General features: G+C 36.5%; 1 protein-coding gene across 9 annotated transcripts in view; it reads left to right on the forward strand.

Moving 5' to 3' along the window:
- FRYL (FRY like transcription coactivator) overlaps positions 1 to 18,683 on the forward strand; it is a 142,903-nt gene that overhangs the window by 7,490 nt on the left and 116,730 nt on the right. For 4 of the 9 annotated variants that reach the window (XM_087936606.1, XM_087936607.1, XM_087936609.1 and 1 more), the window contains exon 1: positions 17,752 to 17,993. The exons of 2 other annotated variants lie outside the window; for them this stretch is intronic. In XM_087936606.1, the coding sequence (XP_087792732.1) occupies positions 17,834 to 17,993 (160 nt within the window). In that variant the 5' untranslated portion in view covers positions 17,752 to 17,833. Of the gene's footprint in view, positions 1 to 17,744; positions 17,994 to 18,683 lie in introns of those variants that run through there. 3 more of the 9 variants (XM_026699906.2, XM_026699910.2, XR_015744167.1) reach the window with 2 other exon arrangements.

Raw genomic sequence — 18,683 nt, forward strand, 5'->3', positions numbered from 1 at the left:
ATAATAAATACAAAATAGGTTTTAATTAACACAATTTTCTACACTTCTCTAAATAAATTCAATATAATCTTTGCCCAGATTACCATGAAAACTTTTCATTGGTCAGTTTTATTGCATACTTACATAAACCTGACTTATGAGGTCATAATTCAATTACAGATCTATATTGGGTGGCCTGGATATTGATAGTTTTTCTTAAGTATTTTCTCATCTTCAGTTATGTCTACTACTGTAGTATGTCTACTATTAGACTACTGTGAGTAGATACTTTAATACCGCAAATTTTCATACCGTAGAAGATTAAAGAGCAAGGACATCCTACAAACCAACCACACATGTGGAACTCTAATGAAGACAGAAGTATTCCTTTGGATAGGGAAAACTCCCTATGCCAACCCTTACAAAATGAAGGAATTCCTTCAATTAATCTTATGAGTTTATACTAAATTTCCATTTATAGAATAGATAGTAAGTGGCCGGTAACTTAGTATTCCAAACCTTTCTCCAGAACAACCTATCAAATTCTACATTAACTGATCATGCATTTGAAGAGTGTTTTATTTATGCATATATGTGTGCTGCATATAACAACAAAGCCTTAAAATCAAGAGCAAACAGTTGATGTGTGCTTAAAAAACCTATTTTCCTATTTTAAGGTAGAAAATATAAAAGGTGTATGTTCTAACACTGATATATCACAAAAAGGAAAAAACCAAAATAACACCTCCATAATTTCAGAACAACTCCCTCATGCTTAGGCCTGACCAGATGATATGATTTTACCACTTCTGTGGTGGTCCTCAGCTTGCCCAAAATTGTTAAGTATAGAACTTTGTTTTCCTGCCTGCTTTAAATGTCTGTGAATTCCACTTCCTAAAGGAACAAGCAGTTATTTTACTTTGAAGTTGCTTCCCTATCACTTGGTATGTTACAAGTGCATTCCTGAAGTTCCCTGGAGGTAGCAAATTTAGAACATAATTTCCCAATTTGTGCCCATGAAAAGAAGGAAATAAGGAACCTAATTTTAGCTGTTCTATCCAACTGAAATTAAGAGTATAGCTGACTCTGAGCTCATGCTAATTTTTTTTGTGTGTGAAATAAACCCAGTGAGAACCAAAGCTGAGATTGACACAGAATAGACTTATGGTAGCAATTTAAGATTGCCCTGGGTATAGGACAATCTTCCAAAAAAGTACAGTTGGGTATCTACTTACAGTGGCCCCAGTTTCAATATTACGTGAACATTACAGTGTGATTCTTGAGTACATAGGAATGGGCAGGAATCGTGAGTCCAGGAAAACCCCTAGATTTACAGAGGTTGTTTTGAGACTCAGGAAAGTAGAGACTGATGTTTAAAGCCAACTTTAGGAAGAACTAGGAAGAGTTATGGGGATATTTTTAATACTCTTGAAAATATGCCTTTTCTCCATCTGTCATGCAATTCCTGGAAAAATATGACTGCTTCAAAGAATTACAGGTAGATGTTATATTCCAAAGCACATTTTCTGAATCTGAATCAGAAGCATGTACAGCCTTGCTATATGTTGTGGCCAGTGGTTCTAAGGATAGATTTCTTTCAGCTCTTTTTTTGAAGATAGATAATAGTCCTCTTTGTTGGGAAATTAGTTTTTGCTCCAGCTGTGAAAAACAGCCAGAGTTGTGATTGTTTGCTCAAAATCTAAACAGAATTATTCACCTGAAGAACAAGGCAAGCGATGTTTTAAATTATGATACTGCTTATAGTATTAGCTACAGAGTTATATATATACACACACGCTATTGAGAAAATTGTTTACATTGGATTGTAGTTGAACCTGAAGAAAAATGGAAAGTTTTGCATTCTGAGTCTGCTTCTATGAATTGATTTCAGAGTGTTTTGCTTTTTTGTAATTCTTTCTTTGCTTTTGAAAAGAGAGAACATTCAGCTTCTGTGTTTCCTGGCAAAAACATTAGAATGCATAACAGGGTAGAAAACTATCCTTAATAGGAAGGATGGATGGGAAAGAGAAATTGGAAGTCTCCTTATGAGGTCTTGATCCCAGCACTGTTTACTTTGGAGAAATGAAAGAACTTAAAAACAAATGTCTGTAAAAGGCAAGCTTTTATCTTAGAAACATTACCCAGAAATCTTAAATACCTATCTCTCTCTAATCCTGTTTGTCTTGAATCCAGTTGCTGTTGCTTCGAGGCACATTGGTAATGGATGAAAATTATTTCTGTTCACCCTGATTTGTTGCAGTCTTACGCAGGAAAATGAACTGCGTTCTGAACTTTCTTTCTGAAAGTTCCATGGAACAGAGATGAATAAATATTGTAGATGAATCTGTCGTACATGTTGAACTTTGTAAAAGGTTATTAACATAGTTTCTTGGTTAATTGTTTATTGTTCTAAAGAGAGAGGAAGCTGTAAGATGTTTTTAAAAACTAGCAAACCCCTAGTAAGGAATATCAAAGTAAATTATTTCTGAAACTAATAATATTAGAAAAGCAAACTCTTAAGTATTATACGTTTTCTTTGGATATAATCCCTTTTATAATGAAAACTAGCAGGAATGGGTAGGAAGAAAGTGCTATTAAGAGAGAGATTTAAAAGAGTCTAAAAGAGTATTTCTAAAAGAGTATTAAGAATCTGAGCAAATTGAATATGGTGCTAGTATTACATATGTTAAGCACATGTTTTAAAATCTGCATGCAGTCTCAGACCCTATTTTGCAGTTATTGGACTAGCCCCAGATTATGGTGGTGAACTTGAGTTGCTCACTCTTGTTAAACAGATGTAGAAGTCTCAGTATTTTTAATGAATCTATTTTCTATAAACATCAGAAAGGAGGAAAAAAGTCCTGATCTTTTTTATCATGATGTCACTAACTATGGCCCTTGCAGTCTCTAAAGCCCAAAATCATAATAAAAATATAGAAGCTAGCACCGTGATGGCGAACCTATGGCACACATGTCACAGGTGGCACGCAGAGCCATTTGTGCAGGCACGTGAGCCCCAGTCAAACTTACCTGCATTGCACATGCGTGTGCCTCCCAGCTGATTTTCAACCTGTTTGAGGCCGTTTTCACCCTCCTGGAGGCTTGAGGGAAGCCTCTGCAGCTTTGGGAGGCCGAAAAATGGGCCTTCCAGAAATACAAGAAGTGCCCGTTTTCAGCCTCTGGAGGGCCTCTGGAGCCTAGGGGAGGCCGTTTTTGCCCCCTGGGGGCTTGAGGGAAGCCTCTGCAGCCTTTGGAGGCCAAAAAAGACCTCAAATGGGCTGAAAATCAGCTGGGAGGCACACCACAACAAAAAGGTTCGCCATCACAGCTAGCATGTCTCCCCCCCAAATTTTTTATACTTGCATGAGAGGGTCAATTCAGCAATTTCGCTTTTAAAAGTATAATATACATTGTATGTATCTCTTATCCCATAAATAGATTGGAAATGTTTTCAGTCAAGAGCAAAGCTATGATGTAAACTGATTCTAGCCAATTAAAGAATGTGTCTAGTTTCAATGGAACACAAATGTGTGAAGATTGCCGTTTTAATTGCTGCTCTATTTCTTGCCAGGATGGAGCTGCAATATGACAGGACTGTAACATGAGAACTGGCCTCTCCAGGTACAGGTTTTTTCCCCAGCAGTAGTTATCAGCAAGTATGAGGTTTTAGAAAGTTAATGAGTGACATGTTTTACTTGTGGTAAGTACTTATTTAGAAATATCCTAATGAATACAGCCCATAGGATGTAGGAATATGTAAGATATAAGAATACTAGTTTTTGTTATATTCTCAGTGCCAAACTATCTGTGCCTTAGAAAGAAATGAGAAATTGGGGCAACTTTGTCAAGATAGTAGTTATTCACTTTTTCTTACTTGAACTTGCTTCCTTTCATCTGCTGTTAAGACTTTGATTGGGAAACATGGCTATTTTTCTGTCCCTCAATGTTTCTTAACAATTGAATATTTGTTTGGCAGTGACATCATTTGAGAGATGAAGTCATTTTCTTCATTGAACACTATTATCTGATTACATTCCTTTCCTTTTAGTTCTTTAAAAAACAAAAACAGGAAGTCCAATGTTGGATCTTTGTATTACAATTAATGCATTATTATTGAGTGAAAAAAATGCCGCCCATATTACACCACTGCTGTGCAAACTGCCCTGGCTTTCAATTTCCTTCCAGGTACAATTTAAAATGCTGGTTAGCACTTTTAAGTCTCTACATGCGTGGGGCCAGGTTGTCCAGGCAATCGTCTCCCTGAGGGTTCGGTCCTCTCTACTGTGTTGGATAGGGTGGACATGCTTCAGGCCCCTTCTGTTAAATGCTGCAGGACCAGGGAAGCCTGCCTTTCTGCCTTGTGGAAAACCCTCACCCCACCTCATGTAGCAGACCTTTAAAACTGGCTTTCCTCCAGACATTGAGCTAAAGTGAGGCTAAGGGCTGGGTGATTGTGATCATTTAATTATTGAAGAGTCTTGCTTTACTGTGCCTCTAACTGTGTTTTAGATGTTGGTTTTATTGTTTCTTTTATTTACCAAAAAGTTCTATCTTAGGTCCAGTACTGTTCAGCATCTTCATAAATGATTTAAATGAGGGATTAGAAGGGGAATTCATCAAATTTGCAGATGACACTAAGCTGGGGTGGGGGTGGAAATGAGCCAACACTATAGAATCAAGATCCAGAAGGAACTTGACAGACTTGAACATTGGACTAACCAACAAAATGTAATTCAGTGGTGAGAAATGTTTTACCCTTAAGCAAGAAAAACCAAATGCACAGGTATCAAATATAATTTATGTGGCTCAACATCAGTAAATGTGAGAGGGATCTAAATATCCTAATGGACAACTATTAAAATATGAGCCAGCTGTGTGCTGCATCTGCCAAAAAAAGCCCGTGTAGTTTTAGGCTGCATCAACAGAGGGATGTGTTCATACCACTTTATACCGTCTTGGTAAGACCACACTTGGAATATGGTGCCCGGTTTTGGTCACCACAATACAAAAAAGATGTTGAGACTGTAGAAAGAGTGCAGAGAAGAAGCAACCAAGATGATTAGGAGGCTGGAGGCTAAAAAGTATGACGAATGGTTGCAGGAACTGGGTATGTCTGGTTTAATGAAAAGGAAGGACGAGGGGTAGCATCTTTCAATATTTGAGGGGCTCTCACACAATTTATTTCCCAAAGCATCTGAGGGCAGGACAAGAAGTAAGGGATGGAAACTTACAATTGATTCATCCAATCTAGAACTAAGAAATTTCCTGGCAGTAAGAATAATTAATCAGTGGCATGGCTTACCTCCATAAATTGTGGTGCTCCATTACTGGATTTTTTTTAAAAAAGAGATTGGACAGTCATTACACAGTCACTAAGACCTCTTCATTTATAATTTAGCTGAATGGCTGAATTATTATTTATTTATTTTAGTTCTGGATAGGCTATGATGCCTCTTACATTCTCCGCTGAAATGTACTTAAAGGTGTGCATAAGCATGCATGTTCCAACTGGCAGTTTTTTCTTAAAGAATCTTTCATGGGCTTGCTTGATAGCTGCATAATGCCAGGAAAATATATGCATGAAGAACTGGAGGTGACATTATGCTTTGGAGCACATGTCAGTTTGCTAGTTTTGTTTATTTTCAGTGTGACTCTGTTTGGTATAAAAATGATCTACAAGAATTATTCTACTTTAAAAACCAACTAAAGTCATAAAATGGCAACAGGACTAAAATATACTGCGACAAATTGAGGCTCCAATTACCCAGATCTAAGTCTTGGGAAAAGAGCCCAGTTTTGACAACCTTAAGGCCTGCTGGATCAGGACCAATCATATATCAGAAGGCTTTCCAAAAACGGGCTGCCACCCGTTGCCTCAGTGAGGGAAGGTATATATTCTAGGGAGCAGGCAGTCTTGCAAACAACCTAGTCCTAGGCCACAAGAGACTTTACTGATGATAATTATCTTGAATTCCAATGAGAACCATTGCACCTTGGAAAGTAGAGATGTCATGTGGGTATCATGAAGAACTAACGGTACCACCACATTCTGAACCAGTTGAAGGTTATGGATGTTCTTCAAGGGTAGCTCCATATAGAACATGTTGCAGTAATCCAGTTGGGAGGTGACTAAAGCATGAGCAATTATGTTGGTGATTTCTTAATTCAGAGACCACCCATGATCAGGCAGCTACTTGTATGAAACTGGAAAATAATGAGGGTGTTTTTTTTCAAGGTGGTGTTGGAAAAAAATGCATGGCTCTCCAGAGTAGTTTTTTGGCTGCAGATCCAAAGGATTGTACATTGTACAAAAGAACTGCAGATGATATATTTTAAACTTTAAATTTGTGCATTTCCTATGATGGTTATCCAATTTAATCTGCCCTTCTCTTGCCCTCTAATGTACCTCTTTATTGCCAGATTCTTGCTTTTTAACAAAAACATTTGAATAATTTACTATGAAGAGAAAGCTGCAGTAGGGCTTGAGTTCAGATTCTCCCATTTCTTTAATCTAATGTAAGTTGCTGCTTGCAATGGCCTTTTAAACCTGTAGGAAATTTTATCGTTAACTGCAGGAAGCAACCTTACCTACAATGGCATACTGTTATGGCTGACAGTAAATGGTTAAACACAGTTTAATGTTTGAACAAGGCGGCAAGATGTGATTATTCAAAAACTGAGGTTTTGGATGGAATAGAGCAAATTGGATGGGGTAGCTTGCAAATTTGAAACTTCTCTAACCTTATTTGTGCTATGATTTAGGACTACATTTATAGAAAGCCCTTGGATATTGATAAGTATCCTTTACAGGAAATGTACTAATGCCTATATAGAGAAGATCTTTTCAAAAACAAGTTTAAATTTAATTTAATTTAATTATCACCTGAATTCACTTCCAAGAATTGCTCAATTGTCTTCTTCACCTACTGAACCCAGACTTTCAACATAGCACAGTTATAATCCTTAATAACAGTTTTAATACACAGGGAAGTGTATTTGTATATTCGTGACACAAAAATATTTGGACAAGGCTTCTGTGAGCCTACAGGAAAGGGATGGTTTGGATGCTGAGAGTCGGAAAGTGGCAGAAGAAAGGGATGAAGGTAGTAGAGGTCTCACATACAGGTAGTCCTCGACCTACGACCACAATGGAGCCCAACATTTATGTTGCTAAGTAAGACATTTGTTAAGTGAGTTTTGTCCCATTTTGTGACATTTTTTGCCACTGTTGTTGAGTGAATCACTAGTTATTAAGTTAGCACGGTTGTTAAATGAATCTGGCTTCCCCCTTGACTGTGCTTGTCAGAAGGTTGTAAAGGGATCACATGATCCCATGACACTGCAAAGGTCATAAACATGAGTCAGTTGCCAAACATCTGAATGTTGATCATGTGACCATGAAGATGCTTCAGCGATCATAAGTGTGAAAAATGGTCATAAGCCAGTTTTTAAAGTGATGTTATAACTTTGGATGGTCACTAAATGAACTGTTGTAAGTCAGGGACTACCTGTACTCATCACAGTCTGATTCTCCCCTTGATGTCAAATCAGTTCACCTCAATTCACCACGTCCTGCATCTCTTGGTTGCACAAAATTTACCCACAGGATCATGGCAACCCTCATTTGGATGGTATCCCACCACTAAACAGACTAAAGCAAACAGATTAATTGAAATGGAAGCAAAGATGACATTTCTTTTAAAAACTTGCACATAACTTGGAAGGAAGGAATGTTTAGATGTAATTATTTTATGCTTAATTTACACCATAGCTCTGTTTTATCTTGGAAAGTTCCTGTACCAAGACTTTATCCTTGTTGTATACAACCAGGGTTAAGAAGTCTGTGTAATGGCATTACTTGGTCACTTTGCTGTGCAATACCCTTACTTTACATGTTGTACTTACTATTCACCACATCAGAGTGAAAGGAAGAAGGTACTTGATAGGGTGGAGGTGTGGCTGGAATGTTTTGATCGCACCTGTCAGCAGCTCCTTAAAGCAGCTTCATGGTGTAAAGAACCATGTGAATGCCCAGCCCATATTCCCTGGGAAAGATGCGTTTGATTTAAGATGTTGCTAATAAGCCCTAAGTCCACACCCATCCATTCATCTTCTAGTTAAATAAAAAGCCCTGCATAATTCCAGTGGATACCTTATAGATCGCTGCTTTGATCAAAGATTAGAATGAGGCTCTCCTGAATGGTTTTGAACTAACAGCAGGGCAAAAAGGTGGCCAACATTCAGTGTCTTTTTCAAAGCCTTCCAGGCTGCTGTTAATGTTTATCCCTCAGTAGAAATGTAGCTTTGTTTTATATGTTGTCATCGTTCTGGTGAAAAATAAAGTCCTGGGCCCTTAAAAGAAAACTAAAGGCATTGTTTGGTAATATTGATGAATATAATATAATTTCGATGGAAAATTTTTCCCATTCTGATTTTAAACAAATTAAAATCAAAATTAAAATATTTTTTAAGCTAGATAATGCGAAAATGAAGCTTTGAGTTTCCAGAATTAGGCATCTGATGGAACAAATTATTGTGAGTCCATACACAAGATGGAGAATTGACAGTAAAATGGGTGAGTCAGGCCTTATAGAAGCTTAATTGCGATATTAGAATTGGCACTTGTAAATGACCTCCTTCAGAATTTCTCTTTCACTCTGGAGTGTTACAACCTCTTACCAGAAGATGTCAGCCTAACAACTTACATACAGCAACAATTTTTGTCAAAAAAAGTATACTCAGTGCATTGTGATACAGATACTCCTCAATTTGTGTCCATTCCTTTAGTGACCATTCAAAGTTACAGTGGTGCTGAAAAAAAGTGACAAAACTGTTCCTCACAAATATGACAGTTATAGTGTCCTGTTAAGTCATGTGATCTTGATTTGGGCACTTGGCAATCAGCATGTATTTATGATGGCTGCTACATCTTGGCATCATGTAATCATCATTTGTAAACTTACAGCCAGCTTCTGACAAGCAAAGTCAATGGGAAAAAATGGCTTTGCTTTAAAACTGTATGTTTCATTTAATGTATCACTTAAGAGAATAGCCCTAGAAGCAGAATCTGCAATTCAAGTACAACAAGCTGGACTCAGTCCCAAACATAATTGTAGTGATGAAGTCCTTGCATTAATTTCCTGCCTGGAGCATAGATTCAAAAAGAAAATGAAAAATGTTTCTTTCTTGACCTCTCTGGCCTTCTCTGGAGAGAAGGACTTCTCCTGAAACTAATCAAGGTTATACCTTGTCACAACATAATTCTCTTGATTGACAACATGCTTGACAGAAACAGATATAAGTTAAATAATGGACTACCACAAATATCAAAGCTATCCTCTGCACTGTTTAATTTATACTTCCATGACCTGCCTGAACCTGTTTCTTGGAAATTTATTTATGCCAATGATACCAATCTCACAGCCCAAAGAACCAACTTCAATGATGCAGAGAAGATCCTTTTTCAAGGTGGCCTTCAAAAAATGGTACCTTCAACCAAGCTTTAACAAAAACAGAGGTATCCGTCATTCTAGCTCAGCAATAGATATGCAAATTACCAGCTCTCACTGAGGTTCTGGAGCCATGTTTTACAGTGCAACAATTCCTTGAAGTATTGGGGGGGGGGGTGTTAACATTGGACAGATTACTAACCTTCTAACAACACCTGGGAAAAACAGCTGCAAAATTGAAAAGATGCAACAATTTACTGAACCACGTAGCTGGAACATCTTGGGGACAACAGTAGCAATCACATTTTAATTCCCTTTGTGTATTGCAAGGACAGACTTTTGGTCTAATTGCTAAGTTCTCATTTTTTATTTTCATGACATGACATCTGTGATAAAATCTTGCCATTTACAGGATTATTATGCATGCATCCTGCTACCTTGTTTGTTTTAGATTGCATAACTTCCAGCAAAATAGATTCATTGTGTTTTCCTTAGTTTTATTTCATGGTCCTTTCCAACAGTCCAAAGTCCATTTTTTAGTAGCATTTTACAACACAATGCATATGTATATAGCATAAAGTTCTGTGTAACCTTTTGTGTAAATATGATAGCAGAGTAGAGATAGAAAATGGAACACCAGGTAGTCTCCTCTAATATATATCACGAAGAAAGTATTTAGGGGAGAAGGATGATTTGTTCAACAATGGAGACAATATTTTTCTTGTTTGATTATCTCTATATTCATTCCCATCCCCCACACCCCAAGCAGGTAATAATCTTTATTAGAAACAAGTGAACTATCACAGCAATGACAATGTTTTGAGTAGTCAAGAATTCTGAAATTATATAAATTTCAAGCATGGAATGCAGGAAAAAGTCAAAACTGAACAAAATATTTTGGTCATGTGGTTTACATTTCACTTCTTTGTAGCATTGTGGACTCCGGGCAGATCCCTATTGCTTGTATGACAGTTCTCCTCTTTAAGAACAGAGGTGATCCAGAGACTATTCCAAACACTCCTCTTGTCACACACAATTAAAAATTTTTGAGACATCATTATCAACCAGTATCAACCAATGCAGTTTGTCAAAGGTTTGATACTTCCAACGCCATTTTTGCAAATTGCATATTCATGGAGAGGCATAAAGAAAAGAAGTCATTAAACCTGGCTTTCCTCAACCTAGAAAAAGATTTTGACTCTATTTTGCATCATTTGATAAAGTATTCACTATGTGACCATGGCATGGCCAAGCTAATCATGACATGAATCTGGATGTTAATAGCAGATATTATAGCAGATATTAAGTATTATGAGTATTATGTGCTACCGGCCTTTCTGACAGCTTGTCATGAAGGTTGGCTTTGTGTTATCACTCTTGCTGTTCATTCTCTTCACGTATACCATCATGCAATGTCTGAATCACAGTTCATCCTGCTGTACACTGGCAATATCCTGCTTGCAGCTAGTACCAGGGAACCACTCCACTCCTGTACTCGCAACAGAATACCCTATGCCTCCAGACTTAAAACTTTAGGCTTAGATAACTTAGAACTACTATGCCTTCAGTCTGACCTAAGCGTAGTACATAAAATTATCCATTACAATGTCCTACCTGTCAATGACTACTTCAGCTTCAACCTCAACAATACACGAGCATACAGTAGATACAAACTCGGGATAAACGCACAAAACTCGATTGCAGGAAATATGACTTCAGCAACAGAGTGGTCAATGCCTGAAATACTGTACCTGACTCTGGTTTCTTCCACGAATCCCAAACACTTTAACCTCAGACTGTCTACTGCTGACCTCACCCCATTCCTAAGAGTCTGTAAGGGGTGTGCATAAGCGCACCAAAGGGCCTACCATCCCTGTCTTAATGTTCCCTTTTATTCATATTTATTTCACATATTAATAATCATATTTATACTTCTATATTTTATGCTTGACAAATCAAAACAAAACTGCAGCACTGTATCCAGACATGGAATGAACACATTAGCCAATCTAGTCTGAGCTGCAATATCAAGAAGATTGAGTTTCTAAGATTAGTACCAGTACCTACAGCATCCAGGTCAGGTGTGAAGTTCTAGTGAAGACAAACTCCTCCTGTTATTACAGTCAATCAAATATTTATTATGCTCATAGACCAGATAAGGAGAATGTAACACAAACTGTAACTTTAAAAAAGCTAAAAGATATAAAAACAAAAGTTACTCAAAATTAAAAAGCATAAAAATATGTACCTATATATGTATATATGAATTTAATGCTTCTGTCCCATGTTCTATCTTGGCAAGAAGGAAGCTATGGTCTACTTTGTCAATTGCTTTACTGAAATTTTAAGTAAATTTATGTCTGCAGCATTTCCCCAATCCACTAATACAGTCATTTTGTCAAAGAAGACAATAAGGTTTGTCTGGCATGATCTGTTTTTAACAAATCCATGTTGGCTTTTAGTAATTGCTTTGCTTGTTTCTAGGTATTTGCAAATTCACTGCTTGCTTATCTTTTCCAGGATTTTTTCAGGTATTGATGTCAGACTGATTGGTCTGTAGTTTCCTGGATCCATTTTTTGAAGATTGGAACTACATCAGCTCTTTTCCAATCCTCTGGCAGTTTCCTGATGCTCCAGGAGCTTTGAAAGATTCTGTTCAGTGGTTCCGAGATCATGTTTGCCAGCTCCTTCAGAACCCTGGAATGCAGTCCATCTGGTCCTCATGATTTGAATTCATCCAGATTGGATAGGAGTACTTTTACCACTTTCTTGCCTATTTTACTTGCATTCCTATCCCTTCTACTGTTTTTGATAAGTTGGACTATTTTTTTCCTTTTGGGTAAAGAAATAGAAAGAATGATGCTTTCTCTCCATTACCTGTCACCTCCGTGCCATCTTCTACCATTAGTGGACCAATCATTTCCTTGATTTTTTTTCTTTTTCTTAAATGTTGGAAGAAGCAGTTTAAACTTTTTTTTTTTTTTGGCATTTGTTGCATTTGTTCAAATTGGTTGCATTTATAGAAGTCTGGTGGGGAAAATCGCTGATTGAAACCTAAGAATGCACGTTTTGCATTTTTTGAGCTGGGCACGTGGTATTACTTGGGATCCCATCTGCAAAGCAACAGTGTCATTAATGAGTTAGTGCACGTGAAAATGAATGCAGCAGAAGGAGATCACTGGCACAATTTGCAATAGGTGTATGCCAATTCCCCTAAAACCAATAATCCACCAGTAGCCCTGTATGATGCCGAATGCAGGCCAACCACCAAAAGTGCTGAGTTCCCATTGCATCCCATGAAGATGTGGATGCTTGTTCAGTTAAAAGGTTTTTTTCCCCTTTCTTGACCATGTCAATAGTGATAACTGTAATGCACAGATGGACAGTGCACCAGCAATAGAAAATGTGAGAAAAATGCATACAATGGTATAGCTATTTTCTATGACCACCTTTGGCTATACTGCATATATGTTAGGTATAAAAATCAGACCCAGATGTGCAGAGTTCAAGGTAACTTTATTATCCTCTGCCTCTAATACAGGAATATCTCCAGTCTGGCAGCCTATTCCTGGGAACAGATGTGGTTGAGGGTTGGTGGGTTTCGGCCTTTGTGGTTGCGCAGTGACTCTAGGCTAGCTATGCACTTGATCCCTTCTCCCTATCAGGCTGGATACGTCTAGCATCGTACCACTTTAACACTGATGGCAAATGCCCACACAGAAAACCAAAGCAAAGGTGGCAGGACACAATTAAGACAAACTTGAAAATCATCTCACTTTAGACTAATTTCAAGGAGTAAACACAGTTTTCTTAGACCAGATGTGTCTCCAACAATCTTGATGAACAATGCAGATTATTGGACAAAGTTTGTAGCAGTAAAGACTGATTAATTTTAAGGAATAGATCATTTGTAAAGGTAGTATATTATAAATTGGAGGGAAGGAGGACCTTTAAAATCAAAAGATTCTGTTCTAAAGAAGGGGAATAAAAGAATCCCCCAGTTTTACAGTTCCAATATTGTTTACATGAATTTTCTTATCAAGGCATTTACCATCAGGCAAGGGAAAGATTTGGGCCTGTCATTATTATTAAAGGGTAATACGGACAATGAAATACTAAGAAATAAAAACTAGTATTATCAGCATGAAGGGTTTCTCTTTAAGTTTGAGGATAAGTAACTATTAATTTGCATATATTCCTTAATTTAAGTAGGCTCTGTTTGGATTTGTGATTTAAGCTTCTGTAATACAATCTCATACCTATTATGTATTTGTTTTGCCATTGACACTTGTTTACGAAGCTTCATAATACTGCATTTTCTTAATTTTTGAATGGAAAATTTGCAGTATCCTAAGTTCGCTGAATAGGCTTTTGTTTCTTCTTTAAGTGTACACTCAGCACAATGCTGTTAGATCCAATGCTAAGTAAGGACATTGCTTTATCAGCACAAAAAATACAAATTTTTATCAGGTTAAACTCAGGTGACATTTGTTACATTTCAGTATTCTATATAGCCTTTTTAGCAATTGGTAAAAAATTTAATAGAATTTCAAAGATACTGTAACATGGAATTACTGTCTTGGAATTTATTGTAAAATATGGCCTTACCATTCTCAACATGTTGCAATGTGGATAGTTTTATCTTTCTCAGGTATCCTATTATGTTGTTGGAAATAGCAAAAAAAGCAAAACAAAAACCTAACCCATGAGCACCACTAGTGACTTGTGATTGATGATTAATCTGTTCTTATTTGCGTGTGTGCGTGTGCGTGTATACACAAAATGTACCTTCAAATGCTCTGACCTCTGTGCACCCATTGCTGTTGAAAATAGTTTCTAGTGCCTGGAAAAAGGTTTCTCCCCTCTGTAGAATTAATATTTTCATCATTCAAGCCATTTGTCCAGAACGGTACAGGGTCTCCTGCTTTTGCAGAGGGTTGGACTGGGAGATCTCCAAGGTCCCTTCCAATTCAGTTATTCTGTTGTCATCCAGTTTTTATTTGTTAATTTGGGATTTACCAAAGATAGTTTACTCTGGAAGGTCAATATAAAAGAGCACAGATAACTTCAGTGGTCAACCGTGTGTTACAGGGCCCCACTCTTCTTTCCAACAGTATAAGTTTTAAAATGAAGGTGCCACTATGCTTGATTCAAGAGTTTTGCACAAAGAGCTTTAAAACTGACATTATCAGCTATCCTGCTTCATTTTTATAAACGTTCGAACCCAATCTTTCAAGTAACTTTGAAAAGTTCTACAACAATCAATAATCTGCCATTTCTGTATTTATTACAAACTTAAGAGAATAACCCGCAATAATGTGCAAGTTAACCATAGAGAAATATTTCCAGAGCAGATTACAATAAATGAGTAATTGTATTCAATAAAAATATTACATACTAAATTTTGAGAATTCATTTTATCAGTATATATTTTATCAGTATATATAGGCTGTGAACTGTGCTACTGAATGTAATATAGATGCAGGTATTTAGGTATTGCTCAGAACGGTGGTTGGCAAGAACCAGAAAATTGTTGCTATAGTAGGACTTCCATTCTGTCTACTTGTTTTGAGAAAGCCATCGTACCGGTATACTATAAAGCCTCAGTATTATTGCCTAAGCAGTGCTGCTGCTTTTTACAAGTACCAGCAGGCAAGACCTCAGGTTAGGGACAACTATAAATCGCTGTTTTTCCAGAAACCTGCCCTCTGTGAGGAGCTAGATAAAAGCAGAAGCATCACATACCTGACACTGTGAGATAAGCTCTTTTATTGTACATAAGAAGCCATACAGGTGCTATACAGATGACCTTCCCACTGCATAACACACAACTACAGCTGTCTATATATGTCACCTCCATGTTTTAATGCTCAAGTCTGTTCCCTGTCTTTTCAAATCAAAAGATTTTTGGCTTTTTCTAGCCCTGAGGTTGGAATGTACCTGTTCAGTGTTCACACATTGGTTCTCTCTGGCTCTAGCTATGCTAGTTCCCACCACTCTCCCCTTTAGCCATTACCTAAGAAACAGTCTCTTATCACATTTTATTGAATCTATTATATAGCACAAAGCTTACTTTTCTGAGTGATATTGCTGAATTTTTGATAGACGAAGTGTTGATGACCTGTGAATAAACTGAATGCTAAAAAAACAGTTTTCCACCTGCATAAGCTCTTTTAAGTTGGAGTAACTAGATTCAAGTAATATAAACCCAAAGTCAGATGTCTCTGATTTTGAATTGAATATCTGTGAATTTCTGTCCTGATAAAATGCAGAAAAATATATAACTTCAAGCAGTACTGTATAATTAGCTTTATCTTCAACAAATTCTTGTTCTCAAAATGTTTTACTTCCTGGTAAATTTTGAAATTGGCATATTTACATTCATAACCACTACACTGCACTGGAGAAAACAAGGCCTATAAGACCTGTAAAGAAATAAAAACAAATATATAAGAAATAAGAAGTCACAGAAATTAGACATGAGATAAGAAAGAGAAATGTAGTTAAACCTAGTTTACCCAAAGATCATCTTTTTCATTTTCTGTAGGTGACATTTGTACTGGTCACTCTAGCATCCAGTCCACATTAATTTCCTATGCTTGATGTATTTCTCACTTGTTTTACTTCTTAAGCAATCCATTCTCATTGCAGTCAGCTGCTTTTTTCTTGCCATACCCAACTATCACTTTCATCACAAAATGAGCAGAACCATGTTCTCTTTCATAGTTTTCATAAATACTGATTCCTCGAAGAAGGTTATGTATTATCCCTTCACATTTCTATCAGCATTTGCACACCTTCAAATGTTTCAATTCATGTGCTTATTCCGTTTAGGAATAACTTGGAACAATTCACTTTGTTACTTCACAAATGCAACAATCTTAATCTTGACACTTTAATTTTAGAGCCAAACTCCTTGTTGCATTGTGCAACTTCATAGTCATTGCAAATAATTTGAATCCTTTGCAGCACAAATTGACTGCACACAAAAGTGCATGGCCCCAGCCATCCTATCTCTGACTTCACCACCAGCTTCCCCTATAAATTTATCCATAAATACATTAATCACAAGGTAACATCACAGTTTTCTGCTTAATGTTGAACTATTTCCTGAACTTTTTATTTTCTATGTGGTTTATTTTCATCACGTACTATTGTTGTTTCATTCAGCAGCATATCTATATGTACAAAACATTCCACAATTAAAACTGATTAACTTTTGTCATATGCTTTTTCAGAACAAGCAGTCATACAATTAACTTTTTTTCCACATTCAAACACTTAAAAGACCCATGAAGAGGAAAATTATGAACTTTCCACTTCTATCTTTCTGTGTTTCATGTTACTTTTACTCGTGAAAAGAGTTAAATGTAAGCTTAAAGATTTATCTGCAAAGAAAATAAGTAAAATATTTATACAAAATATGTCTGATTGCAGCTATTAGTGTTTACTTTTTTCCTGGCTAAGATTTGATCCTCCTATGTGATAGTATGTCAGAGTTCAGCTCATTCAAATTTTTATAAGTAAACTAAACAAATGGTTTTTGGCTCAACTATGGTAAATATGATTGCTTGAAATTTTCTGCTTATCTACCTACCGAAAACTGGTCTGAACCAGTCTATAAATACACATGGGCTAAAATTCTTCGAAGACACCTGTCTTATTAATCTGAAAAATAGTTTATATACAGTAGTAAATGTTGCTTTGCACATCCCTTTGAATTAAAAAATTGCAAACGTGTTTTCTAATTTTCTCCATGAATAATATATAAAAGATGCAGTATTACAGATGCAGTATTTTACCTTGTATAAAATGCTATGACTTAAATTGCCATTTATTGACAGCCCCTTTAAGGGAGAATGGTCTTTAAAAAAAAGAAAAGTAATTAGAACTTAATTTGTGTTATAAACAATGGATACTTAGCACAGAGTAATGGAAACCCTGGTAACTATATTCACAAGGGCACAAACATTTCACAGTGGTAACTCTTATCTTTCGAGTCCAGAAGTATACTCCTCCCTTACAAGATAAAACTAAAACTTCCAGCTAATTAAATAGAAATATACTTTATATGTAAGCATGCTGTATGTTTTATGTTCTTTAAATTATCATTCCGTTATTTTTATTGGTTTATATTCACAGTTCACAGTCTCAAGAGTATTTCTAATGACTGGGGCTGCTTTAGTTTGTTAAAATGTACATCTTTAAAACTTTTCTCAGTTGTTAGCTTGCTGGTGTTTGAACTGTGCACCACCCAAGTTTAGTATGACATCATTATGCAAAGTAGCACAAACAGACCGGCTTGTAAAGCTCTTCAAGGAAGTTTGCACAAGCATCTGGACTTCTGCTTGTGTCCATTAAACAGAAGACTTTAATCAATGTGCTGGGAATGGTAAAACTCAAGCATGGATTTCTTTAAAAAAATGGTGCCTTCTGTCGCGTCAGATATTGGAAATGGGGTTTGTGAAAATTCTCCGAAACTATTGAAAATGAGGCGCATCAGTTTGTTTTCATTAGGACAGACTTTAGATGAAGATGGCATTCATTTTCTACATTCCAGTTACAGTATGTATTGATACACCTTGATTATGGGAAATTTGAGGGCTAGTGTAATTTTTAAAAGATAGTTCTATTATCTGAACTACGGCAAGCAGTTTTCTTGCCTTGAAAATGAATTTGTGTACCATCTGGTGAAGAGCTCATTTATTTAAATGGTGCTCAAATCATACATCCTTCTGTCAAAGGTATCTGGCTGCAGTTTGTAAATTACTAGATGTAATGTGTGGAAAGTGTAATGTATTGATGCTGAATATAGTATCCTTTCTGTTTTTGTTTTGTTTTTGTTTTATTGATATAACAGCTATGAGAAACTAGAAATATTTTAGGTTTCTTGCTTAGTCCCTCTTTCGTAGCCCTGGTCTTATGGAGACTACTTTTCAGTAGTCTTTAAATGTGGCATCAAATTAATCAGTATGAGTTTACTTGGTTTAGATCAAGCATTGTTGCTCTGTTTAGTTTATTTGGCATACATTAAAAGATTACTGGCACTTTTAAATGCTGGTTACGTAATTATAAAACTACATTTGTAAATTTCTAGTTTGGATTCAGAGTATCTTGCCTTCAAATAGGGGAAAAAATAAAAAATCAGAGGGCCTGGGTGCCTTTTATTCCCTTGGCCTTTAGGGCCTAAGATATTATTAAAGCCCAGTTTGTGCATTTGTTCGGTGCCAATCAAAGAGTTCATTATTTTTATTT

Source organism: Pseudonaja textilis, chromosome 6, assembly GCF_049901715.1.
Source record: "Pseudonaja textilis isolate UNSWEBS1 chromosome 6, rPseTex1.2, whole genome shotgun sequence".
In the NCBI taxonomy this organism is placed as follows: Eukaryota; Metazoa; Chordata; class Lepidosauria; order Squamata; family Elapidae; genus Pseudonaja; species Pseudonaja textilis.